Source organism: Cynocephalus volans, chromosome 1 (genome assembly GCF_027409185.1).
Source record: "Cynocephalus volans isolate mCynVol1 chromosome 1, mCynVol1.pri, whole genome shotgun sequence".
Taxonomy (NCBI): domain Eukaryota; kingdom Metazoa; phylum Chordata; class Mammalia; order Dermoptera; family Cynocephalidae; genus Cynocephalus; species Cynocephalus volans.
Window position 1 is genome coordinate 230,835,408 of NC_084460.1, and position 27,305 is coordinate 230,862,712.

A 27,305-nucleotide genomic window follows, 5' to 3' on the forward strand; every position below is an offset into this window, starting at 1 on the left:
TTAGCTATTTACGCATTTGGTTTCTTGCATAGTTTCCAAAACATTCTAGAAGACAGCAATACTTTTAATGAAATCAGCTGGAGTTTTTTATAGTATTTTAAGAAAACTACAATCTTCTTTTGTCCTCTTGAATTCCCAAGAGCTCAAATTAGTTAATATTCTTCTTTGCTTAGGTCTTATCAGGAAAAGATTCAAGACTTCTTTAATATTGAACTCAATTAACCCATCAGAGCTACAGAAGAATTTTCTTTTCACTCGCTCCAACATTTTGTTTCTCTTTAGTCACAGGAAGTAACTGTTTGCGTGGAGCAAGCCATCTGTGAGACTTGGTCAGTTGTGGTTTCTGTCTCAGTCATGTGGCTCTTCCATGCCAAAAGAGGCTGTTTGTCTACTGTAAGCATGTTCTGTAGTGCAGACTTTTGGCCCTGTATCCATCTCCAAATGATAGTACTTTGTTCAGAAGCACAGAAAATGTCACAGCCACCAAGAGGTTACTCTTCCTCCTGGGACTGGGAAGGGGTGGAGGCAGCCATTTTCTCTTTATTCTCTAATAACATGTGGCATTTGATCCCTGTGAAGTCCTGTGCCCTGTGCAAACCCTAGACTGGAAGGTAAGCTGCTCTCCATAGGCACAGGTAATATCATTTACCCATTACTCTGTTATTAGGTAGTTTTCCAGCATAATGTTATGTTTGTGGAGGAGAAGGCCAAGGAAGCCAGCCTTAAACTACTTGATGCTGCTTCTTAATAATGCCATGTCTTTTATGGTGCTTTATATTTTTAAAAGTGCTTTTCTATGTATACATGTGGCATTTAATCACAAAGACTGGGCAAGCTGTGTGAGAGGCAGAATTCTAAGATGGCCCCCAAGATTCCCACCTGCTGCCCCGAATAATCCCCTTGTCCTGAGTGTGGGCAGGATATATGGACATGATGGGATAGTCACTCCTCCAATTACAGTTAAGTTATATAAGACCCTGTCTTTGCAAACTGGAGAGAGATATTTCTTGCTGGCCTTGAAGGAGCAAATATCTGTGCGTGGAAAAGGCTAGGAGCAGGCTATGCAGTAAAGGTGTTCCTAGCAGCTGACAGCAATCCCCAGAAAATAGCCAGAAAGAAAACAAGAATCCTAGTCAGACAGCTGCAAGGAAACGGGTTCTGCCAACAATTTGAATGAGCTTGAAAGTGGATTCTTCCCTAGTACCTCCAGATGAGAACATATTCTGGCTGACCCCATGACTTCACACCCTTGTGAGAGCCTGAGCAGAGGACCCTGTCCAGACCTCTGACCTATAGAACATGTGCTATAACAAACAAGTGTTGTTTTAAGCCAATAAATTTGTGGCAATTTGTTATACAGAAATAGAAGTCTTAGAAAAACAAAGGCAGATAATGTCATAGCCATTTCACTAATAGGAAGACTTGTTCAGAAAGATGAACTGATTTACCTTATTTTACTGGAAAATCAGTGACAGAACTGAGATTGGTACCTTGGATTCTCATTTATACTCCAGCATTCTCTCCACAGGACTATAAAGCTGCACACTAATGAACATTATTGGTAGATTTGCCTTACCTCCACCCACCAGCAAGATGGGAAATTGAAAGCATGGTATATTGTGTGTCCTTAAAAAGTGCAGGGAGAGTAAAGCAACGATTTTATTAATTCTCACATCAGTTCTGTAGTATAATGAAAACATTAATCAAAATCATATTAAATGTTAATATTTTAAAAAAATCTTGAATCAAATGCTAATCCTCATCACTAAACAAACAATATTCTGAATAGTCAAGATTGGGAAATGTGATAGGTAATTCCACCCACTTTTTGTATTGTTTCTTTGCTGAATTATTTTTGAAAACTACTACAAAATTCCTTATTTTGAGACAAGGCAAATCTAAGCCTTTGTGCACCATCATCGTTCCCCAAGGCTGGAAAACAAAAGAGAGAACAAGAAGAAAAATTAAATGCACATTCAATGAAATGTTCCTTTTGGCCAGAGTGAAACTGAGCCCATAGCAATTTACTCACCTGGCCACACTTGCAGATAATCTCGCCATTTGTTTGATAGTCAGCAAACTTCTTTTGCAGTGCTTTGTTTTCTCTCACAATGTAGAGTTCCCTAAAAAGATCAGGGAGCGAGAATCATCACTGAGAATTGGCAAAATACCTGTCTGCAACCCACGGGTGCCTGTTGTTGGACCTGAAGCTCATCCACAAGCATGCACTGTCCCACATCTAGATCCTTCTCTCCCTCTTGCTTCCCAGGATTGTCATGGCAAATCAGGCAGATGCCCCCTTCTACACATACCTCTCACGGAGTACACTGCCTTTTGTGACTTCTCTGAAGTCCATTGGTTATTTAAACTTGACTCTAGTTGTTCAAAAATTTGAGAGCAATACTGAACATGCACAATTCATGTGCCTTAAATCAAAATGACTTTGGGTCTCATACTTCTCCCTTCCTGCCCCAGTGAGGTTAATTTCAAAAATAGACATTTGAATATAATATATTCACTATAATTGGGGTGCTAAAGGAGGGGAGTTGTAAAAAAAAAAAAGGATTCTCATGTGCGTTATTCTAGAAGAACATTCATAATACAACCTGTTTCATCCTTTGTAGAGAAACTTAAAAATGGGTCTTCATGAACTCACTTGAATGCTGGTGTCATGTTGACATGATGCATCTTCTCAATCACATGGATATCTTCCCCAGAACAGGCTAGCACACTGCAGTTTTTGCAAAGGAAAGTTATTAGTGATGGGTTGTCCTTGTAATATTTTGCGATACTTCTCTTGATCTTCATTTTCTTTTCCATTATACTTTGCAACTGTAATTCCAAAATCTGCACAGAAAAAGGAATAGTCATTTTTTTTTTTTCCATAGAAGTCCTGGAATTCAGAGATCTTAGATAGTTGTGAATATATACACTTATCTCACGGTTTAGGAGATAAAATAATGAGGGAATGTCCCCCTAAATCTAGCATATAATCTTCTCCTGTAATCATAGAAATGTGAAACTCTCACGTGTTCAAAAAACAGGTCATTCAATTTTAGAAAAGTTCTATTATGAGAAAGTCTTCAGCAATATTTAACAAAAAAAAAAAAAAAAAAGCAAACTCTTCCTACGGCTTCCCCTCATTAATTCTGACCCATAAAATAGGCCTAAACTTCTCTGCATGGAATCTCTTGAAAGAAATAAGCACTGCTGTTCCATTACCCACAGTCTCCTCTTATCCATGTTAAGCCCCCAGTTCCTCTCATCTTTCTCAATTTTTGCCATCTTAATCAGTCTCCTCTTAACTCATTTGTAACAGAAACTGTTAGTTTCCCACTCAGTTTCCATTTTCCCTAGCAGCAGAGCCATAATTTTATTCTGGGTGGAAATATGCTAACTAAATGACTACATTTCCAAGCCGGTGGCCAATTTGATGTAAGAATTTGTTGAGTGGAATTTTCAGAAAAGGTTCTTAAAAATTAGGTAGTTAGCATGTGCATTCTTTGCCCTTACCATCTTCCTATTTCCTACCTAGAATAAGGCTGTACCATTTGCAATTCTAGAAGCCATCTTTGACCTTGAGAATGGAAGCCAAATGCTATAAAGGCAGAGAACAGATAGAAGGTGTCTGGATGGAGCCTGTATTCCCAGTATTTCTTACATGGGAGAATATGCCTGTAAACCCCTGGATTCCATGCTCTGAGTAGAAGCAAAACTTATTTTATACCAGACAATCTTGTTTATGAGAGATATGAAACTTGAGATAGGCACTGGCCAGTGTTCATACCAACACAACTTCACAGCAGAAAAACCTGGTACTTGAATAACTTAACTCCAAATTATCTATAATGAGAGATTCATACTAAATTGTGAAGGAAGCCATTAGTTTTTTTTACGACCGATGGAAGTTTTCGGTAAAAGTAAATTATTAGTACTGATGAACAAAGCAGTGTGCCTTTCTTTTTGGCTTCTGCCTCTGTATTTTAGGCCTCTATTTGAGGCAGCCATGTTTAGCAAAGAAAAGAGAACAAAACCCTGCAAGCAAACTTCTAGGACGTATAATAATTTAATCAGACAACTGCAAAGACTAAATTCTTATGTAGATTATAACAATATAATAAATTGGAATATTCTGTTTACTATAACTGTAATCAGGTTGCTCTTCTTGTAAGACATTCAGTTCAGTGAGCTAATAAAAATGTGACCTAGCATACGATTACATACACATGGGCAATTAAGAAATACCTGTGAGTGAGACAGAAAAAAATAAATAAAACCAAGGTTAGTGTATAAATATGTAAGCAGGATATCAGAAGCTGAAAGAATAGCCCTAAAACAATAAAAGGATATGAAATAAAGGGACAAAAAAAGAAAAGAAATCATAGTGAATACATGCAAGGCACAGCTATAATCAGCCTTAGTCAAAATAAAATGTAATAATGTAGCAAATGTTGTTGGGTCAACGCAAGGAAGAATGACTAATATCCTCAATTTGCTCCCAGAAGTCTTATTTGATTTTAAGAAATTTGTAGTTATGTATAAACTCTGTACATGACATGGAAAATAGATTTCACCTGAAATGTCAACTCTCACCATTTATTAGTGGTTGCCTGAACATTGTGTTGAGTAGCAATGTTTGCAAGAGGCTCTGAACAGATTAGTGGTGGCATGCACCCCACGTCATTGCTATTCCTGCTCTGAATTAATTCATGTGGAGTAGTTTTAGAATGGCAGGTCTTGCCAAAGGAGACCTAAAAAGGTTTTCCATTCTGGACTCCCAAAGTGACTGTGTCTTATTCTAGATTGCTTGGAAAAGTTTAAACCATAAACTTGAGAGATTGTCTTAGAGTTTACCCTAAACGACTAGTCTTAAAACATCAACCTTTGTAAATATCTACTTGAGACATTCTCCTAGGACATTAAACATGAGGCAGTAACTTTCCAGTGGCATTATTTGATAACACAAGTTTGATTTGACATTCCAAAATGTTTGGTTTGCCTTCCACTTATATGTAAAGGGGTTTTAAAATACAAATTTGCGTAGAAACCTGGCCAGGAAACCTTGGAGTTGGTTACAGCAATGCACACCAATTTGAAAGCATCCCTTTCGTGAAACTCTATTTAGGGTAGAGCCAATTCCAATGTTAAGAAACTAACATTCACACCCATATGCAAGGGTGTGAATTTTCTTCTAAATGGATTGTTTGCTATTATAGTAGTTGAGTCTTTAATTCAGTGGTATGGGGGATTTCCTGAAATACTGTAGAAATACATTCTTCCTTCACTGCATCCCTTCACACAACTCAAATAACTCTATGTTAGTAAACTGAGATGCAGCTAGATAGTACATTATGTCCATTCTTATTGTTCAGATTCAGCCTCAATGTCACTCCCTCTAAGAGACCTTCCTCAACCACCCAATCTAAAATACCCATCTAGCGACTTGTTTCACATCACTGTCTTCTAATTCTCTAACATTTATATCTATATGATGTATTTCTTATTTTTTTTTACATCTGTTTATTACTTCTTTTCTCCAAACTTCACCAGGCACGCACTAGAATATAAGCTTCATGCAGTGAGGTTCCTGCTCCCTGTGTTATTTGCTTCCATGTTTGCTATTCCATAGCACATAGTAGGTATTTTATAAATATTTCTGGAATAAAAAAAATTTTGCCTGTACAAACAGATTGGACCAAACCAAAATTACCAGTTTGTGTTAAATGGATGAGTTGTGGATCCTTTGTGGATCAAGGGAAACCTAAATTTACATTACCAAAGTTTATGGTTGGTTTCACTGGAATGAGCAATGGCTCCCTGACACTTCCTGCCCATGATGGATCTTGAATCTTTGTGTGTGAATCTGGACAAAGCACAGCTCAACAGACTGGAACTTACAATTCAGCACAATTTCTGTCTGGAGACTTAGCCACAGAGATATCAATGGCAACCTCATGCAGCCATTTTTAAGTAAAAACTAAATTTGGAGGTGGCCAAAAATAATACCTTATGAGCATACTCCTCTTGTTTCATATTTTGAACATGGTGTATAGCTTTATACATCATCTTCTCTCGGAAATCATTAACTGTCTCACGTTCAATAACTCCTGCACCGCTGTGGGCAACTATGACATAGGTGCTCTCATCAGCTCTGGCTCGACCACGGGCCTGAGAACATAAAGAAATCAAGCAATTGAAAAGTTATGCCTTGCTACAAACTCACCTGGTTTGGGACTGGAATGACTGACATTCATTGCTTAGCATCCCAGCCTTCAAGTAATCTCTTTATTCTCAGTAAAGTTAGTTATTACCCATTTCTTGTAAGTCAGCTCTTTGAAACTTAAAATGTGCTATAATACAGAAACAGTGTTTTAGAGTGATGGTGATTAGGTCCCCACACCAGCCTCAAAGGCCTCAATAACATAATACCATCCTGTCCAGGCTTTTTGTCCCCAGAGCTCCTCTCTCAAACCATGGGGACCATGATCAGTGACTTGGACTGGGGGATCCTCTGTCTGGCAGGAGGAATGAATGCAGAGAAGGGGCATCTCTTGGCATCGGGGCTTTTGAGAGTGCAGGTCTGTTTCTGGCATCCAACACTGGATTTTGAGCACATTTTCCCATGGAAACATGCTCAACATGGTGATAAATTTCTATAAGCCTCTTTAAAAAGTGATATTCAGGTACATGCTGAATAATAGAAACTTTTGTGGCCTCGCCCAGGAGCCTAACCATCAACTATAATATTATCCTCAAGAAAAAATACATCCTGGAATAAAATTCCTAATTTAATGGTTGTCTGCTTATCTTAGTCTTCTATGATTTGCCTTCCATCCAAGGATGCCATTTGTAGTATTTAAACAACAACAACAACAACAAACCTTTAGTTAACTTTTAGGAAGAATATTATATTTATTAGTCAGCCTAACTCCTGTACGTACTCAACAAAAAGTAACAGTAATACTGTTAACATAGGCGGGTAAGAGATAAAGTAAAATTTGAACGGAAACTTGAACTATTTATTCTATTTATTTAATTATTTATACATTTGCAAGTCTGCTCCCACCCAACATTTTACCATGAAACATTTCAAACGTGAAAAAGTTGAAAGAATAGAGGAGGAAAATGCAGGAACAGCAGGGCTCCCTAAGATATGGGCATGTTACTCTATCAGACATTTGTGGTTCAGTGTGCTTCGGATTCCTGGTCCCGTTGGGGACTCACAGGCATCCTAGGAATGAAGAAGCCTCTTTTGACTCTGACAAATAAGGACAGTGTCATGGTCCTGGAAAGGGCGTAGAAATAACAACCAAAGAAGAGTGGTTGTTTAAAAATACAATAGGTATCTGGTTGTCACATGAATTAAACTACAGCAGTATAAAAAGGCAGTGATAAAAGCTCTTTAAGAATACTGTTTTAGCAGGAAAAAGGATAAATATTTAAAACTAAAGGGATATTTCATGCTGCTTACTGACAGAAAGCAATTAAAATAAGAAAACAGAAATAAAATTAACGTATTAGATGGAGATTCTGAATGTACCTGGACCATGGCTATTTCATTAGTGACGAGACCGTAACGGATAACTACATTACATTCTTTGATATCCAGACCTTCTTCTGCCACTGTGGTAGCGATCAGCAGATTTATTTTTCCAGTACGAAATTTGCTAATGACTTCTTTTTGTTCATTCTGTAGAAACATTTTAATAAATTAAATTTTGTGATGCTAAACACATTAAAATCTTCTAATTAGTACAAGAAATAATAAATTGCAACTGGTCAGCGTAAATCAAAGGATTAGATCATACATGGATTTGATGCCATCTGTTTTTGGCATTGAGCAAAAACATAATGGTGATACAACATTTGATTTCCAATCTGGGATTACCACATGATAACAAAAATATTTCCATCCTCCAGTCTGGAGGTGGGAAGACCATCATTTATGCCAAGGAAATAAACTAATGGGCAACTTGGGAGGAAGAAAGGAGAAGATGCTGTTGGTGGAGAAAATGATATGGCAATGAGAAGGTACAATGGGCTTTTTTTTTTTCTATGTTAAATTTAGAATCTTTAATATTCATAGAATAAGATTCAGTGACACTTTTATAGATTGTTGAGTTTTGAATTAGAGAGAAAATGCACATTTAGAGTCATTCAAGCAAGAAACGTATAGAATATTCCTTAAAGGACAAGTGAGAAACCGAAAACACTGGCTGCCTCCAGAGAGGGGAGCTGGAAGACTGGAGGACAGTGGCATGCCTTGTATCCTACTAATTTTGAGTGAGGCAAATATATTACCTATTCAAAGTGATGATATAAATAAAATGGTAGAACGGGTGATTAAAAACATAAAAAAACAACAATTTTTAAATGAAAAAAATCTGAATTTTGGAAGTTAATATAAGTAAATTAAAATGTGCTCTTTGGCCCTTGCATAAGAAGACTGGGTGAGCATAAACCTAGCTCAATATGTCCAGTGTGGTTCTATTTTCATATCTACTGTCATCAAAGCTGTTGGCATTGGTGCACTTCCACAATATCTTTTGCCCCCATAAGTTAAGTAAAAATGGAACCTGCCAGACCAACAGTGTGTTCTCCCATCCCCTTCCCTTTCTTCTCAGAGGCAGCATGAGTCCTGATTTGACCCCTAACTGCTAAAGAACCCTGTAGAAAGGCCCCTCTTGAGTCTTTGATATTCTCTCTCCTGCCCTAACATCCATTGATAAAAATTTACACGTCCTTGGATTTTAGCAAAAGATGTCTGTGCCTTAATTTAAAGGAGTATCTTTACCTTTCATAATAAAAATTTCTGACACAATGAAAGATCATCAAATCACATCAAGTCGATGCTTAACTCCTCTCCTAATGAGTAAGTTCACCCCAGTTTAAAAGGTAAGGATGCCGGGAAGGAGGAAGGGAGTATGTTTGATATTTTGGCATGCAGTTCCCAGGTTTGAAATGGATAGGAACAGAGAGTAGCTTGTAAACATATTTTTCATTTGCACCTCACCTCTTTTCAAAGAGGATCTAAGGCCACTTACAACACTGAAGCATGTAGTATCATAACACTGAAGCTAATATAATAGAAATATAATATAATATATATTATAATATAATAAATATAATATAATGTAATATAATATAATGTAACATAACATAACATAACATAACATGACATAACATAACATAACATAACATAACATAACATAACATAACATAACATAACATAACATAATATAATAATAATAGAATAGAAACGAAACTGAAAAACAGGACCCATACTGATAGAGTATTACTTGTAAGGATTAACACAGAGGCTGTGAAACTGAACTTCAGTTTTGCCTGTGGGCTTCCTGGAAGCTAAGGCAAAAAGCAAAATGCATTAAGTAAACTACTTCTCATCAAAATGCAGGACAGAAGCTTGTTATCCAAGGAAAGCAGTGCTTCCTCTGGCACTAAATTTTAGAGGCAACTCTAACATAAGTGCATGTAGAAGGTATATTGAGAATTATAGTGGACAATTTCAATAATTTTTTTCTCAACAAACAACGAAACAGGTTTTCTCGTTTTGTTTTGTTTTGTTTTTTCTGGGGCGGGGGGGGTCTGGCTGGTATGGGGATTTAACCCTGGACCTTGGTGTTAGCAGCACCATGCTAAACCAACTAAGCCAACTGGCCAGCTCCACTAAAACAAATTTAATTTGCTCCATTGGCCGGAATGATGATGACCATAACAGAATTGAAGTACTCCCTTGTTCTGTAAGATTCAAGGTCAATATGAATTTAGCCTTCAGAAGAACATTTTACTCTAACAAGACATTATTGTTTCACCCATTTTGTAATGTCTACAAGTGCCTTTTTTCTCTCCCAAGTGTTTTTTTTTTGTTTTACTTTTTTTTTTAACTGCACACGCAACAAGCAGCATAATAAAATGAAGAAAACAAAACCAACCGACCAAACAAAAACCTTAGAAGGATGAGAAAATCTCTCATAACCTCAAATTTCATTAGACATCAAATGCTTTAATTTTTTCAAGTTTTCTCACAGGTCTCATCCTATGTAAACATATTTTGCATAGTTCTAATTATAATGCACACATTTTTGTGGGGGTTTTATTTTTCCAATTGATATTATATTGTAATTATTTCTCCACTTCATTATTAAGTTTAAATGTCACTCCTTTTTGCAAGGGAATCTCAAATAAGAATATCCCTCCAAGTATGTTAAAAAAAAAAGAAAAAATTCATAAGATAACAATTAACCTATCAAATACTACAGATTAAATTGCTGTTAAACTCAAACTTCATTTCAGGGACAAGGTTTTATTCTGAAAATGTATTTGCGGGGTGGTGGGAGAATTGACGGAAAAAGATTATATGCAATTTGAGAAGAGAAGTCCAAAAGGATGTTTATACCTGTGTCATAGGTTTAAACTCACTGCTGTGTCCAGCTCCAATCAGATGGTGGGCTTTGACTCCTACTTCCGCAAATTTTTCATTTTCAGTAATCCACTGGGAAAGGGCATATGCACTCTGTCGTGTTTTTGTGAAAATTATTCCTCGTGCTGATTCCTCAGTCCTAGTATATTGTTCCATTATGGTGTTTCTTAATTTGGCCAGCTTTTCATTTTCATGTTCTGGGTTTTCAGCCAGTGTCTTCAATATTTCCTTGTTTTCTTTAAGAAATAATTATAGTGGATATGTTAATTAGCTTGTTTAGCCATTCCACAACATATATATACATGTATCAAAATATCATGTTGTATACCATAAATATATACAATTTTTATTCGTCAATTATAAAATAAATCAACTATTTTTAAAAAACTATTTAAAAAATAGTCCAAATGAGTAAAATATACAAATAATTCACCAGCAGACTTAATGTAATGATACACTGAGATGTGGCTCCTCTAATAATCAGGCTGGTTTAATAAATAAATTTATTATAATCATCCTGACAATAAAACCAAATGACCAAATATTTAATTGTGATTATACAACAACTTATAGCTAATCTGTTCACACCAATTAGAAATAGCCCCAATCTGTGTGAGATTTCTTCTTTCAAAATGATATTTGGAGAGTTTATGAGAAATGATAAGCTCATGTCAAAGAGATAAATGCATGAGACAATTCAACACATGTTACTTTGAATCTTACCAAAAAATAAAGTTATGAGAAATCTATCTGTCTCATCCAGTTTCAAAGATTTCTTTAAATCATCCCCATCTTTACCACTGGAACAATCATCACCCCCACTCTCATCACTATCATCTTCTAGGACTGCAAACTTCTTCTCTTTCTCATCATTATAGAAAGTTTCAAGGTGATTATATGCATCAATCATTCGGATTGTGTCATTAATTTGTAGGGCTTCATTGTATTTCCTCAAATGTTCTGCACAAACACGGTCTTTGCGATTTCCTTCTCTTGCAGCTATAAAAGAATATATTACATAAGTGAAAAAAGAAGGGTATGACCCCCCCCCCTAAAATTGTGCTGTGGACTCGAGTATATTTATGATACTGAGTCCAAAATTGGATTCACCTTGGTTTTGAAATGGGCAAGTTAAGGCTGAAAATGTGTGTGAGCTCTAAAAGGGGACAAGTTCTCCAACTTCTCCACTTGCTGCTTGAGCTCTGCATCAGAAAGAACATGTGCCTGATCCCTGAAGAAAATGGCATGAAAAACACAGTAGCTGAGTTTGCCTTTGGGGACAGAGATGTGAATATTTATTTTAATACTTCCAATAAATGAAAGACTCTGGAGATAAAGAGAAAATTGGATGAATAGATACCTCTTTCCTTAGATAAAGAATTAGAACACACTTATGCTTGTCCTACATGGAACACAGAAATTCTATTTGATATTACATTTGCTTTCAGTTTCCTTAGGATTATGTGATACAGTCATCTGATATCTTGGCATAGACATGGGATAAACTAAGTATTAGATCAAAACCCAAATTACCTTTTTTTTCCGTTTGAATGGCCCATTGTTCATAGGGTTGAGTTCCAAAATCTGACATTGGACTCATTTGGCAATAAGTTTGAATTTTTGTCATTATTTCTAGAAGTTTCTCTTTAAATGGATCCTAAAAATAAATTATACACTTATCATTATGCATTTATATTGTTAAAGAAATAATGTTATCTTTGGTAAAAGTCTCCATGTTATAATAAATTTGATTTGGAATCTTTATCTAGACAAAGGAACAAGTTAATCACTGATTACTTCTTCATAGATTTATTTTTTCAGCTTCTTTTTTATCTCCACCATCAAGCCACACCTGCACCACCACTATGTATCCCTGCTGAAATTTCAGCTTAACAGTTTTAGAGAAGTAAAGTCAATAAATGATATAAACTCTGAACATTAAAGATAATTTAAAAAACCCATGTATTGAATTAATGCCAAGCTTACCATCTAATTTAAGAACATTCTCCTTTGAAGAAGTGGTTTCAGTATTATTTCTACTAAAATTAAAAGCTGCAGCAGGATTTGAAAAAAGCCAGACACAAAAGAGTACATGGTATATGACTCTTTATATAAAGTTCAAAATGAGTCGAAACTTATCTTTGGTTTTAGAAGTCAGGATAGTAGTTCCCCTGGTAGCATGGTGACTGCAAGGGGAGGGGAGCGTGGGGTATTGGCAATGTTCTGTCTCTTGATTTGAATTTTGGCTACACAGGTGTGTTCAGCTTATGAAAATTCAGCAATCAGAACACTGATGAATTTGTACTTTTCTGTATGTGCGTTATATTTTCTATAAAAGCATGCTGAAAGGTTAAGGAAGTTAAAAAAAAATGATAAATTCTTTTTAAAAAGTATCCTGAGAAATGAGGTTTTTTAATGATTATGAATAGAAACATATACTTATCAGCTAAAACTGAATAGTGGCAAAAAAGTGAAAGTGAATAAAATAATTCTAATGTACTAGTGCAGATAGAATAGAGAGCATTTTTTTCAGAATTAAAAAAGTGATCTATGAAGGTTGGTCACTAACATGAGTTGAGTGCTTACTACATTTCCAGCACTGTATTACCTCCTGCACATATCTCATACCATTTAATCCCAACTTTTTTATAAGGTAGATTTTCTATGGGATTAAATTTATTATCAAGTACATATAGCTAAAATGTATCATGCTTTTTAAATTTTATAAAAGAAAGTATTGACATAATCTACTGGTCAAAATGTCCAAATTGACTCTCAGTTGATTTTTATAATTAGTGAAAATATTTATCAGAAAAGCACCATTAGAGTAAATATTTCACTTCTTTACCATGGCAGTGATTTCCTAAGAAAGTAAATATGAAAATATGAAAATTAGGTATGATTTTCATTATCATTGCCAACTGTAATCTGTAGCAACAAAATGGCTCTGTGGACTGTCAGAAAACCAATCCTGGAATGCATGAAGAAAGCAAAAATGAATAAAATGAACTGCTGTCATCCCTCTTGGTATACAACCCTCACTGCCTCTCATCAACTCCACCCCACATGGCTCATACATAGCCAAACAATTACTGAGCTACTTTTCATATAAACTAGAAAACTAAAAAAAGAGTGAAAGAGAGAATTCACAGCAGTGCTTTGCTGTCTAATATCAATCAAAAAGAAAAAACTATAACCTGTTTGCTAAAATGTTTAAATAATGTTGTTCAGATGGCCCTTGCCATCTTTCAATTGAGTATGGAATTGTCAATCACATGGATATAAAATGCTCAGCACATACTTCTCTGGTGTCATCTGCAATTGCAAACTTCTTGCATGGCTCCTTTATTTGGTCTTTCAGTTGATCTAGATTTTCTTTCACGGTTTTAATTGTAAATGCATCAAGATTGGCACATATCTGAAAAAGAGACATTTTTCAATAATGAAGTAATTAGTTCTTCCTCTCAATTGTTTCAGCATAGAATTCTTTCTAATGTAAGAAATATGTAGCATGTAATTTGTAGCGTAAATATGTAGCATACAATTTCATGTAAGTAATATGCAGCATTACTTGCTAAATATAGTATTTTAGTATTGTTTTATTGTGGATCTGATTACCCAATAACCAATAACATTTGTCCTGATATAGTAAAAAGGAGTTTCTAAATCATGTTGGTGGATAATTCCAGAAAAAGGTTTGTTTATTTTCATTTCTTAAATTCCATTTTCTAGCTGGAAAAATTGACATGGAAAGAGTATAGCACCTTACAGAGATTGAGAAAGAATGATCTTGAGATCACCATATTATGTGGGGCACATTAAAGGTCTTCCTGACATCCCTCATCAATATTACCACCCTCTTCAAAACATAGAGGGCAGTGCAAAGCTGAGGGCAGCCTTAGCCCATGCACCTGCATTATCAGACTGTAGAGTCCTTAATCCTACTAATAAATTATATTTTAGAGCCAATAACTGCATCTCTGAATGTTGTGTCTATTCCACATAATTTTTACTAAATTCAACTTAAAGTAAGAGACTTAAAATTACAATGCCACTGCCTTGGTACCAACATACTTTTTGGGCTACTCTGATTCATTTAATACCTGAGATCATCAGTAGTACTTTATGTAGTGTTACCACTTTGGGGCAGCTGACGATTTCATCTTTAATTAATATGTCTATTTCCCTCTTAATTTGAATTACCCAGATTCTTAGAAGCATATATAACAGAAAAGACACAGAAACATGCAGTTTTGAAACTCACAGAGTAAGACTTTATCATGTGTGAAAACTAGAAATTTTCATAGTTTCTGTATATTTCTACACCAAATAGATTCATTAAGTTTAACCATAGGAGCAGATGTTGAACAGAAAGCATTCTATTTGTCTCAAATTCTCATTAATTTTATCCACTCTCCATATTTTTTATGATACTGTTTTGTGTCGTAGCTATTTATTAAGTCATACCACTGTTTTGTAGAAGATCGAGTATATTTATGGTAGTTAAAGCAAATAGATTTCATGTAACTGATGATCATAACTCTTAAACTCAACCTTACTTAAAAAGCCCCAGAAGCACTGGCATTTGTCTTAGCTTTGGTTTTATTGATTATTCATACAGTTAATGACTTACTTTTAAAATGTGTTCTTCAGCTTTGGCTTGCTTTTTGGCTCCTCCAACACCAGGTGAAGCTGTTAGTCCCAGTATCTGAGGTAGGGGAATCACTGGTTTCTTTTCTTTTTTGAGTCTACTGTTTTTCAACTTCTGTTTCAAATAACGCCTCATGATGTTGTTATAGACAGCTTCTTTATTGGTGTGATGACATTCATCAATGATAATGAGGGAAAAGTCTTAAAAAAAAATTCAAATGGTTCATTTGTCCACACTAGCAGGCTATGCAATGAGAGAAGTACTTTTAAGCTACTGAGTTGAGCTGGGGATGCCTTTTCTTGCTTGAGTGGAGCAGCCCTCCCTCACTTTTCAGGAGGCAATCTAACTATACTAGGCACCTGTACATACAGAAGTTCAGGTATACCAACCATGAAATAATCCCTGGTAGATATTATTCCTATTTAATAGATGAGATTCGGGAAGCTTGTAGAGCTAAAAATTATTAAAGGGTGGAATTTACATCCTGACTTGTTCCAAAAAAAACTCTCAGGGTTACACTTTTGTTCTTTAATAAAATATTTAATTTTAGGTTGGTGAATTTTATTTTTGTTATATAAAGTGAAAACCACACTATTTAAAGAAATAATTTTGCTTTGTTTTAAAATTGCATTTAATTATTATATTATTTTTACTTCCTTTCCTTTCCTTCCATACTCCACAAAATAAGAAAGATTGTATCTCTATTCTATGGAGAAGAAGGCATATCAAACAGGATCGAACTTGTGTGAAGTAAATAGAAAGTCAGTGAGTGCGTGATATAATAATGGTATTCTTAGGCAGAACAGCAATCTAATTAAAAATTTATCCTCCCCATCTCCCAAAGTGTAGAAGAGTTTTAATGAAAACTTAAGCAATGAAAGACAATCTAAACTATGGCTAATTTTTTTTATCAACATTAAACACTTTTAACTAATATAAGGCTCTGTTACTATCATTGATATTACTATTAATCCTTCTTTTTTCTAAAAATAAACATTTCCACCAACCTGACAACAGGACACCAGCATCTTCTCCATTTTCTGAATTTAAAAGGGAGTTTTCAAGGATTTGAGCTGTACTGATAATAACATCATAGGATTTGACAACTTCTGGAAATGATATTTTCATTTGGGTGTCACCACTTAATCTAATAACACGATACCATTTCTTCAAAAATGGATTGAACTCTTTGTGGAAGAGCTGTTCAACTAATGGTACCTTAAAAAATATGAAGATTTAAACAAAGAGAGAGAAAATGCATAGTTAAAGCAAAAGGAGTATTGATCCAAGGCCTACTATGTGTCAGGCATTAACAAAGGTGTTTACAGTATCAGTTATTTAGGCATAACAACCTATCCATTATTCTTTGCATTCGTCTGTCAATAAGCGTTTATTGCATACTTACTAGGTGCAGACTATGTGTCTGGAACACAAAGGTGTTTAAGATACAGTTGACAACTCTGAGGAACTCAGTCCAGCTGAGCACATGGACCAGGAATAAATAAAACAAAGTAAATCATTGTAACACAATGCAATAATTCTCCAACAGAAACACATACAAAGTGATAGTAAAGAAGAAGCGACTGACCTCTCAGAAGAAGGAATTAGAAGGAATTTTAATCTAGTAAACCATGGGTCAGTAAAGAGATAAGTTGAAACTAAGTTTGGATAAGAAATACATTTTCAATTTATAGAATAGGTCAAGGCTATAAAGGGCTGTAAACATCAGGCAAAGTATTTTAAATTTAATATAACAGTTCATGGGATTCTTATGAGTTGTATTATAGAGGTGATTTATTCCTGTCATTTGTTTTGGGATCAGGCCAGAGGCTATATACCTAGAGTATCAGAAGGAGCAGGGAATTTAGAGTGAGAAGTAAGGTATTGACTAGGAGAAGGGATGTAGGGTGAACAAAGGAACTGCTGGAACATCTTTGTTGGCTGAGCAAGGACAAAACAGCAAATAGGTTTGGAAAAAGATGTGGAAACATTTGTTCCTTTTCAGCTGACTCTCTCTGTGTTGTAATGTCTACTATGGGTAGCTGGGTTGATACCTCAGTGATACACATTACTAATCACTCAGAATACCTCCTGGATTAGGGAAAGACCAGCCAGGACATCTTGAAGGTCATGTCCCAAAAGAATTTATACAAGGCAAGCCCAGGGGTGCACAATGTGGTGACTAGAGAGTTGGCAGAAAGTGTTTTAAGGGCAAGCCTCAAAGAATAAACATTATACAAAGATATTTCAGAAATTTCATGGGCAAACAGAATTAATAGATATACAAATCTTTCTACGAAGTTTCTTTTTTTGGTAGGGGGTGCAGCAGGCCAGTACGGGAATCAAACCCTGGATCTTGGTGTTATTAGCACCATGCTCTAACCAACTGAGCTAACCAGCCAGCCCATGAACTTAGTGCCCTCATATTTCTCATAATGTGATTACCTGATAATTCAATCAATGGTTACCTTTCCACTAGTCTGCATGGTGTGTGTTATTCTTCTTGTTACTTGAGGTGAGCCTCGTTATGTGTTCAGTGAGGATGGCCTGATCCCCCTGGCTGAGGAAAACAGGATATGGAGAACACTGCTTCCCATTACTTTTTAGTGGAAATGATGGAGGCTTCTAAGAGTGGATGTGAGGGTGGGGTGTGCAGGACAGGGTGAGAGGGAAGAGATAGAATAGAATCCATGAATTCCAAGGAAGCAAAGTAGACTTAAAATCAATAATCAAGGTTGGTGACTGAAAGAACACTACCATAGGATGGAAAAAGTAAGAAGAGAAACTTTCATTGAGTGTTTTGTTCTCTCTTTTTTTTTTTCTTCAAAGGAAAGTCTCTCTGATCTACCTGCCACAAATCACCTGAGAGATTTGGAAAATGCAGACTCCTGAGCCCCGCTCAGAAACTACTGACCATCTCTGGGGACAGAGCCTTGAAGCCTTCACTTTAATGAAGCCTCCCATGTGAGATTTAAGGCTTTAAAATTTGAGAGCCACGGCTCTTCTCTCTCTTCCACAAAGCCACTCCTGATTCCTTTTTCTAGAAGTGTTATTTCCCTCTCATTTGTGCAACACAGAGGAAATATCTGCAAAGGAAGTCAGAAAGAAAAATTCTGAGGAAGAAAGAAATTGAATGTAGTGAAAAAAGCATGATCCAGAGGGAAGAAAGTCAGCCCTGAGAACAGCTACTCCAGCCACTTGCTTGTTATGTGACCTTGAACAAGATCTGAATCATCTCAATCATCTCAATTTCCACCTTAAAAAATGAGGATAATGTTAACCTATTATAGATTTGTGAAAATTAAATGAAATAAAGGCTGTCATATCGTCAGTGTACTCAGAAAACTTCCCTGACAGTTTACTGATTATTTTATCCTAGCAGTGGAGTATGATGGAAAGGGAAGACCAGATGATTTTAGAAGATAAGGGTTCACATCTCGTCTCTGCTGCTTATTGGCTGGGTGATCCCTGAAAGGCCAGCTAAAGTCTTGGAGCCTCAGCTGTCTGACGGGTTAAACAGGGATAATAATGACAATCTCATAGAGTAGCTGTGTGGATTTAATGAGATATTATATTTGAGAGTGCTTTATAAAGTGCAATGAAATATTAATTATTATGCTATCAACATACATCTCTTTTAGACTGTAGATTCCTTGAGGATAGCATATGCATTTTATTTGTCTTTAAATATGGTCATGCCAAATGATTTCATTAAGAACCTCTGTACCATGTAGCGACATAGCAACATGAGGTTCTGCCCACAAAAGGTGAGTCAAAACCTTCCATAGAAGCAGCATCCTCTGATCTACAGAACAAAAAGAAGTTGTCACAGGAGATAGCAGTTGTTGGAAATCCTGACATTCACTCTGGGTGGCGTTGAGTTCCTACCGAAGGACACAGAGAAAGCCAGATGCAAGTTTGACATGTCTAATTGGGACATGTGTGGTCCTCTTGGAGCCTTTTTCTGAGATGTGACAGAGTGCCTGCCAAGACTAATCAAACCCAACTGCTACCCACTTCTGCTGAATCATATGTGGCTGCATTATAGCATCTGAAGGAACCTGGGATTTATTTCTCATGATGTTGAAGCCCTAGATAGGAAATGGAAAGTCTGGGAACACAGGTGGTGTTTTCATTTTTCTTTGCATTTGAAGGCTATAACTTTGGAAAGGACAGAGGAAAGGAGATGAAAGTAAATGGTGTTAGGGAACAGGATTTCTCTTTTCTAGATCAAGTGTCACAATACCTTGCTCTTGAGCCAAATACAGAATGCAGGCTATGTTGACTTACTGGGGTGGAGATTTCCTGACTCAATCAAAATGAATTAAAGGTGAAATTACTTTAAATTCAAAGAAATGAGATAGTAAAGTAAACAATTATGACACAGATTGAAAAACTAGTGGAGGGATTCCTAGTAATTCTGAGGATCAAAACAATAGGGAAGTAGATCAAGGATTAGGGTTATGTCCTAAAATGTACACGCAATGCAGTGAATGTGAATAATTAATGAGGATAAATTAACATTTAAACACGGTCATAAATGTGCATTCATATGAATCACCTAGATCCAATGGGACGAAAGATTCCTGACTAGAATTAAGCATCAAGAGGAAAATGGAATACTATAGAAAGGAAGATGTATTCAACACACAAAAACATGAAACCTGAAACAATCGATCAACCTGAAAGATATGAAGAGATAAACATAAGTATCTGCATTAAGCTGAAAAATTAACTACACAAAAATAAGCTAAGAGAGTTCTAGTTTAACAGATTTTCAAATGAAAAGGAATTGAGGATTTTGAGTTTATGGCAGGGTCCAGATGAGTGTGTGGATGCTAAAGGCAAACCCAGTGATGGGCTGAGTGAGTGTCACATCTCATCTCTCCTATACTCTGCACTGGTAAGACCATCTCTATTTTGTCCAACTGTGGATGCTGCATTTTCAGAGGATCCTAGATAAATCTCTGGAAGAGTTTGAGCACCTAGAATGATGAAAGTTCTGGAAACCATGTTATATAAAGAATAGGCAAAGGACCTGCAGGTATTTATCCCATGGGACAAAAAGAAAAGTAACTTAGGAGCCACGTGATGCTACCGTCTCTATGTGAAGGACTGTCACAAGGCAGAAAACTTAGGACTTTCTCTGTATAGTCACAGAGAAAAGAACTCTAACTGATGATTACAGGTTGAAGAGAAAGAGATTTGGATAGATACATATAGGGCTTCCTAACAGCGTCTGTTGTCCAAAGAATGACTTGAGGACTTCCTTATTAGAAGTTACCCAGCAGAAGTGAGAGGACCACGCTGCAAAGGAAGAAAGTTGGATCTTGAAGGTCCCTTCCAACTCTAATAGTCTATGACCCTGTGGCCAGATAAAGGAAATAAAGGAAGCAAATTAATCAAAAATAATTTCTAGGTTTTGAGGCTATATGCTTTGGAGGAAGTGTTATAACTAACAAAGAGACAGATAAATAGGGAAGGAGAGACCCTTTGGGAGGATAGATGGTGAAGCTGAGTTTGAGGAAAGAGAAGACCATTCAAATGATATCAAAAACATCAGTTTAAGTAGCTTCAAATCCATTTAACTTTGTTCTCTGGACCGAGTTCTTAAGATCTTGTTCTCTGGTTAAGGTATTCAATTTCATTAGTTACAAAGGTGAGGAGAAAGAAGCGGGAGAGAGAGCTAATATCTACTGAAGCATTAGTAGTCATTTACAAATTTATAAGTGAATAAACTCTCATTTATCTGCATAAAGCTCAAATAACTAAACTTGGTTTTACAGTGAAGGAGACACATGCCTATTTCTGAAGGTGGTCTTTGGATACCCCAAGATATGAATTATCAAAAAAGAAAAAACTAATTTGCATTTAATGTAACATATATAATACATATATAATCTTTGAACATTGTTTATCTATTTAACTTACATATATAATCTTTGAACATTGTTTATCTATTTAACTTGATACAGATAAATCAAATATTCACTTAAGTTTCTCTTTATATTCAAACCACATTATATATATTCTGGATAAAGAGGAGTTGCCATCTTTGACTAAGGTTCAGTGCTTAAAGAGACTCTAAAATATGATATGTGATCCCAGATTCCACTGATATTTTGGGGTTATTCATGTTCACATGCAATGATAAATTAGTACCAGTTAACCTTAAAGAATATCTGGGTAAATGTAACCATTATGCATAAGTTACAGCTATTTGATTTAATGTTCTGTTTTATGGAAAAATTTAATTTTAAGGCTAATCACTTAGATATTATATATATGTAGAAAATAAGGATTAAAAATAAAATAAATGGCTTATTTTGACATTACTCCTAATTAAAGTGAATCTGGGTGATTTATTGCTACAAATGTAATTACATAAAAGCTTCACAAAAATAAAATGGAAATGAACAGTTACATTATGTATTGTTTGAATACCTTATTGACAAGCACTATAACTTTTCTAGGCTCAGCTGCTTTTTTCTTCTTGTCCAAATGATCCTTGACAATGTAAACGGCCACTCTGGTTTTCCCGCTCCCTGTAGGAAGGCATATGATGATATTTTTCCCTTCCAAGGCTGGTTGGGCAACTTCCATTTGGTAAGGCCTGAGCTGCAGTTCTGGCTCCGGGGATGCTCTTTCAGCCACATTCTCTTCATCTGCAGGAAGTTAAAAAGAAGAAAAATAAGAGAAGAGGCAACAAAATAACTAAGGCTAGGAAGCCTGAAACTAAACATAGGCCTCTTGTGGTTAAATTCCTTTTCACGTGTGGTCCAAACCAGTCTATTTTCTATCTTCTGTACCAATGTGTGTCAGCTCTCTGCATCTGCAGGATACAACCTTGGCGCTCTGTCATGGAAGTGGCGAGGGAGTGGGGGTGCAAGGGACTGAATTAACAAGACGGAGGCTGGGAGGGGGAAATGTAAGGGAGTGTTTTCACAGAGTGGCAGAGCTAAGGGGGATCTACAGAAAGGGCTGTGGTGCAAGATTGGCAGTTATGGTTGTTAATGCATCAGACTTTCCATCTCTTTGTCGAGCCATCATGTCCTACTTGTTTGTTTATCTTAGCCCTTCCACCCACAAAATCAAGAGGAGTTGAGAAAGTGGGAATTATTAATCCTCCTTGTTTGGTGTTCCCTCTTATTTTTTTAATTGCGAAAAAGCTATTACAGCTGATACCGTTTTCCTTCATTTGTAAAAACTTTGTCTGGCAACCAAATACCAAAATATATATACACACACACACACATAGGTCCCTTTTCCCGTTTAAGGCAACCAGTTTGTACAGAAGCAGTATTTACGAAGAAGGGTATTTCTCTTAAAACCTCTTCCCATATTATCCTTTAACTGGTAGGTTTTCATTGAAAAGTAAAAAATAATTTTGTTGGCTTAAACTAAATTGTGACTAATTTTGCCATTTAATTTTGAATTGTGATCTTTATTACTTCCTTATATACTTATGAGGGTCTTCAAAAAGTTGATGGAAATATTTGTATTATCTTTAATTTGATCTTCCTTGAAATATTTGAAGTACCCTCATATGTTTCCATATTTTCATACTTTTCCTGAAATCCAGAGCTCAATTATCAAAAATATTTCCAATTAGCATATATTTTTAAATTCAAAATACTGATAAAGTAGGTACTAACATACATTTTTATGAATATCAGAGTAAAATTATTATAACATATCTTGATTTAGACATATTTTCTATTTTTTATGTGATTATATTTATCTATATTAGCCAGGAAAAGATCTAAAAATGCATACGTTATCATATGATATGCAGTAAAATAAATGTCATACCAACTTAAAAGCCCATCTTATGCTTTATACAATCACAAGAAAAATGAAATGACAGTACTTATCAGTACTTCATCACACATGCAATGTGTTCTTTCTCTTATCGATGATTGCAATAAAACTAAACTAACATAATCCCATTAACTTCAAAAAACTTGCTGATGGCTCCATTTTGACAACTAGATGATTCTATTTAAGTGAGTTTTAACTTGTTGTGATAGTACTATCTAAAGAGGTAGGAAAATTCACACCAAATACCACTTAGAATCAGCTACCAACCTGGCAGGAAATTTGCCTTCTATGTGGATAAGAAAAGACAGATGCAGTACATTTAAGCTATCACTGGATCATTTGCTGACTCATTTAATATACTTTTCATAAAAACCTCATTCAAAATCACCCACACTTAAAATATACATTTACAAGTTTTCTTTCCATGCCTGTTTTGAACATTATTTATAATAATTCATCTTCTATTATATTTATGTAAGGTTCAGATTTATTTAAGAACAACATTACTTCTCTACTAAGAGGCTTTTATAGATTATCAAAATCCTAATACTTCACTTATCACCTAACGTTACTAAAAGAGCCAGAATATTTGAAAAAAAAAAAATGTATTTTAGGCAGTGTCTAAACCAAGATCCAGGAATTATCTTTTGCTGAATTCTTATTTGATCTAGGAAGCTTGCTAAAAGATACCAACGAATTCTCTTTGTTTAATTTCACTCTAGGTACATTTTTGCATAGACTTAAAAAAATAATAAGATGCTGCTTCCCTCATAATAGTTGCATGCACTTTTTAATAATTATTTCCCCCTTTTGTTTTTTATGATTACTATTGTGTCTTTGGGCAACAAAAATTAAAAAAGAGAAACAAATAGCAACTTCTTAAGTATCTTTCCCAGGAATCTAGAATCATATTAGATGAGTAAAATATCAATATTACTCCTGCACATTAGATATTTATTGCATTAATAAATGTAAGAAAAGTTAGAATGTTAAAGGGGCTATCATGTTCAAAATTTAACTGCAGAAACAAAGCCATGAGGTTTTACAGCTACTTAACTAGTCATGTACCACTAATTCATTCTGCGGTAAATATTTACTGGGTGCCTATTACATACCATGCACTCCCAAGAATATAGTCTTTGTCCTCAAGGACTTCAGATTCTAGGGCACTGTAGTGCTGCCACTAAAAATATCTGGCTAGATAGATAGCACAGTAATCTTCCACATTTTTGAGTCAAGACTAGGAGATTTGAAGGGTAGCCCCAAGTTTAAAAGAGAAGCAGAGTGGATATGGAAAAAATTAGAGTTGGATTCAATGTGAGAATAACATCCAAAGAAAAAGAGCTGGGTGAGTGCTAAATATTCAGCCTGATTCTTGCCTTATCACATCTTCTGACATAGGGATGAAAGAATTTATCCACATAAGCCATGAAAAAAGAGTTTTTTCTTCTCCGCACCAGAAGGAGAGAACTGGGCTGGTATCTGTAAGCCAGGAGCCAATTTCTTTTATAAAAGAAATGTTTGGGTTTTGTTTGTTTGTTGTTGTTTATTTCTGGCTCTCTCTGAAAAGTGTAATCAATTAAAAGCAATAATGAGAACAGTATTTAAAATATGCACAGTCTTTGAATAACACTGTGTCCTCCCTCTACAACAAATATTGATCGGAGACTTTAAAATTATACCATATATATGGTCAAAAACTGGAATGAAATAAGGTTTAAATAATAATATTCTATTGGAACTACACCATGTGGCAAATTTAATTCTCACATTGATTTTGACAGCTGAGTTATTCTTGGAGAGAAAAGGTCTGTCACTGCATGTGTTTGAAATCGACAAAGTATTCCTTTACCTATAGTATGTAACCACAGAAAAATACGCCATTCCAGCTGGACAAATATTAATAGTAAGGAAACATTTTCTACATATCAGGCCAATGCGTATTGCCAAAAACATTGCCACTTTTTGAGAAACAGTTTACCTCTTTGAAAGTGGGAAACAGAAAAAAAAAAAGATAGCCTTTCATAACATAATTATAATATTTAAAATTTAAAAGTACCAGTAATTATGTTTTACTATGGCATAATACTTTCAAAAAGGACGATGATGTGATTGTATTGGGTCACACCCATGATCCTTATGGCCCATCATGTGACCTTTGAAGAAGGATGAAGGACATGTAGAATAACATCCCCTGTGATGTCAACCTCAAAGGTTAAAATATAATTGCAATCACTGTAATGCTTTTCAGTGACCCACCATGCGTTTAACAGTTCACCAATTTATTTAAACCTTTTTTTGAATTGATTTCTATTTCAAGTTATATCCTGCACCTGAAGGTAAGAAATTTTATAATTTTATTATTTCAGAATTTTACTACCCACTATTCAAAGTAATTCTTTGTTTGTTAAGTAGTGACCCATCTAGAATTTCAAGGGAGGTCCTTCGAAAATGTGTTTGTCTTCAAAAATGTATTTGTCTTAGAAAATGTGTTTGCTTTTCAAAAGTAGGTTGCATTCAGATTTATCATGTCTTTCATGCCACATTGAGGACTAAAAATCAGAAAATACATTTGCTAACAGCTCTAACTAGGCAAAATGCTCTGCACATAGAGGATGCACATTAAACATTTATTGAATGAGTGAGTATTGTTGAAAAGCCCTTACTTAGACAAATAAAAATTAGGATGAGGTCCAGAAACTTAAAACAACCCATAAAGATGTTAAATATTAGCTAGAGTATATTTTGAGTTCTAACATCAATAGCATGTAATAGAAATGTTAATTATTAAATTTAACAATTTTATGACAAGAATACAAAAAACAAATACAATTCACAGAAATAAGTACATGGCAAGAACTTAAACAATGACCGAACTGAACAGAAAATGAACTAACCCTTTTAAATTGAGATTAAATTTCTGACTGACATTTGGTGAATTGGGCTTCCTCAAACTAACTTGTACTAAGGGATTTAAGAGTGTAATTGCGAGAAAAGTATATATAAATAAAAGAGATGTTCAAATTCAATTTGGAAAGCTTTTAGGGCAGAGGGCCATCTTTATATAAACTATTTTGCCCTTTTAGGCCTATTGTAGATTCTAAATTTCTATAATTCTTCTGACAGTACAGAATAATCTGAATTATACAATACTTTCTAAGTGGAAACGACTCAATAACAAATGAAGAATAAAGTAATTTGTTTCTTAATTTGTCAGTTTTCCACTGCTTCTTTGCTGGCCATATTGCAAAGTATATTTTTTTGTTATTTTTAAATTTTGACTATGAATTATTTAAAACGTATAAACAAATATAGAAATATAGAAAGGCACATCCAATAACCCATCACCCATACTTAAATGATGTTAACATTTTAGCCCAGTAGTAATCATAGAAATACACATTCAAAGAACAGAAAGAAACAAGGTGAAATCTATCAAACTGACAAATTAGGAAATCTGATAGCAAGAAGTATCAACGAAGGTGTGTGATAGAAATGTTAAGGGGATCGGGAACAGGCACTCTCATTTATCGATGTTAGGACATAAAACCAATATGAAGAGCAATTTGGGAAACACCCAGTGAAGTTTCCATTTAGTGACCAAAATATTTTTCAAACTCTATTCCTGTTCAAGAGATATTTATACATACTAGAACTCTTTGAACTATGTGTAATTTCTAGTTCTTCATTTTAAGAGGGTCTCTGTAATTTGCAGTTATCCGTAGTCACTCTCCTCTTATTGGTAGTATGAACTTTTTACTTAAAATATATCCTAATTAAAAAGTAGGGCTTGGGAATAAATATAAGCACGAAATTGGCTACAGAATTTAAGTGCAGTCAAATTAATTGCAACAGTTCTTGTAAAGAAAATAGATGACATGATTCGATGGAATGTGACATATGCCAGACCAAAAAGATATGTACTGGATCAAAATTAGAGAGTTTGGTTCTAAGACTTTTGTAAGTTGTACTTTTAAAGAAAGTGAATGGCAAAGTTCCAAAATGACTTCACTGTAGAAAAGAATTGCTTTAATTGCATAAATACATTAGGGAGGGTATGAACAGCCCCCATGCTTTCCACTATATGGCGTCTTATTTCACACTTTTTAAGGTTTACACAACAGTTAGGCAGTACCTGAATCACTTCCCATGGTGCCTGAATCACTGCCCATGTTGCTGTTATGTCCAAGACTTTCATCTAAGCAGCTGACACTTCCTTCTGCCAAACTTGTGTCTGATTCTGCAAAGGAAAACATTTTAAAATATTTTAAAAATATTTCTGAGAATAAACGTATTTTAACTGCACACCTCTACAGCACACAGTACATACAGTTCAATGCAAGTGGGGAAGGCACACCCAGACAGTTATGAATAAAAGGTAAGAGTTTCTGG

General features: G+C 35.2%; 1 protein-coding gene and 1 non-coding gene across 2 annotated transcripts in view; both read right to left on the bottom strand.

The window, feature by feature from the left end:
• Window positions 1-1,752: 1,752 nt before the first annotated feature.
• IFIH1 (interferon induced with helicase C domain 1) overlaps window positions 1,753-27,305 on the bottom strand; it is a 52,553-nt gene continuing 27,000 nt past the window's right edge. The window contains exons 4-16 of the mRNA XM_063108824.1: window positions 27,049-27,153; window positions 21,537-21,757; window positions 16,100-16,310; window positions 15,075-15,292; window positions 13,743-13,859; window positions 11,975-12,098; window positions 11,165-11,440; window positions 10,418-10,677; window positions 7,541-7,690; window positions 6,007-6,168; window positions 2,657-2,847; window positions 2,033-2,123; window positions 1,753-1,932 (exon numbers count right to left, since the gene is read on the bottom strand). Of these exons, the coding sequence (XP_062964894.1) occupies window positions 1,753-1,932; window positions 2,033-2,123; window positions 2,657-2,847; window positions 6,007-6,168; window positions 7,541-7,690; window positions 10,418-10,677; window positions 11,165-11,440; window positions 11,975-12,098; window positions 13,743-13,859; window positions 15,075-15,292; window positions 16,100-16,310; window positions 21,537-21,757; window positions 27,049-27,153 (2,306 nt within the window). The remainder of the gene's footprint in view (window positions 1,933-2,032; window positions 2,124-2,656; window positions 2,848-6,006; window positions 6,169-7,540; window positions 7,691-10,417; window positions 10,678-11,164; window positions 11,441-11,974; window positions 12,099-13,742; window positions 13,860-15,074; window positions 15,293-16,099; window positions 16,311-21,536; window positions 21,758-27,048; window positions 27,154-27,305) is intronic.
• On the bottom strand, window positions 17,420-17,493 carry TRNAI-AAU (transfer RNA isoleucine (anticodon AAU)). Its single transcript has one exon. It is a non-coding gene; the product is annotated as a tRNA-Ile (tRNA).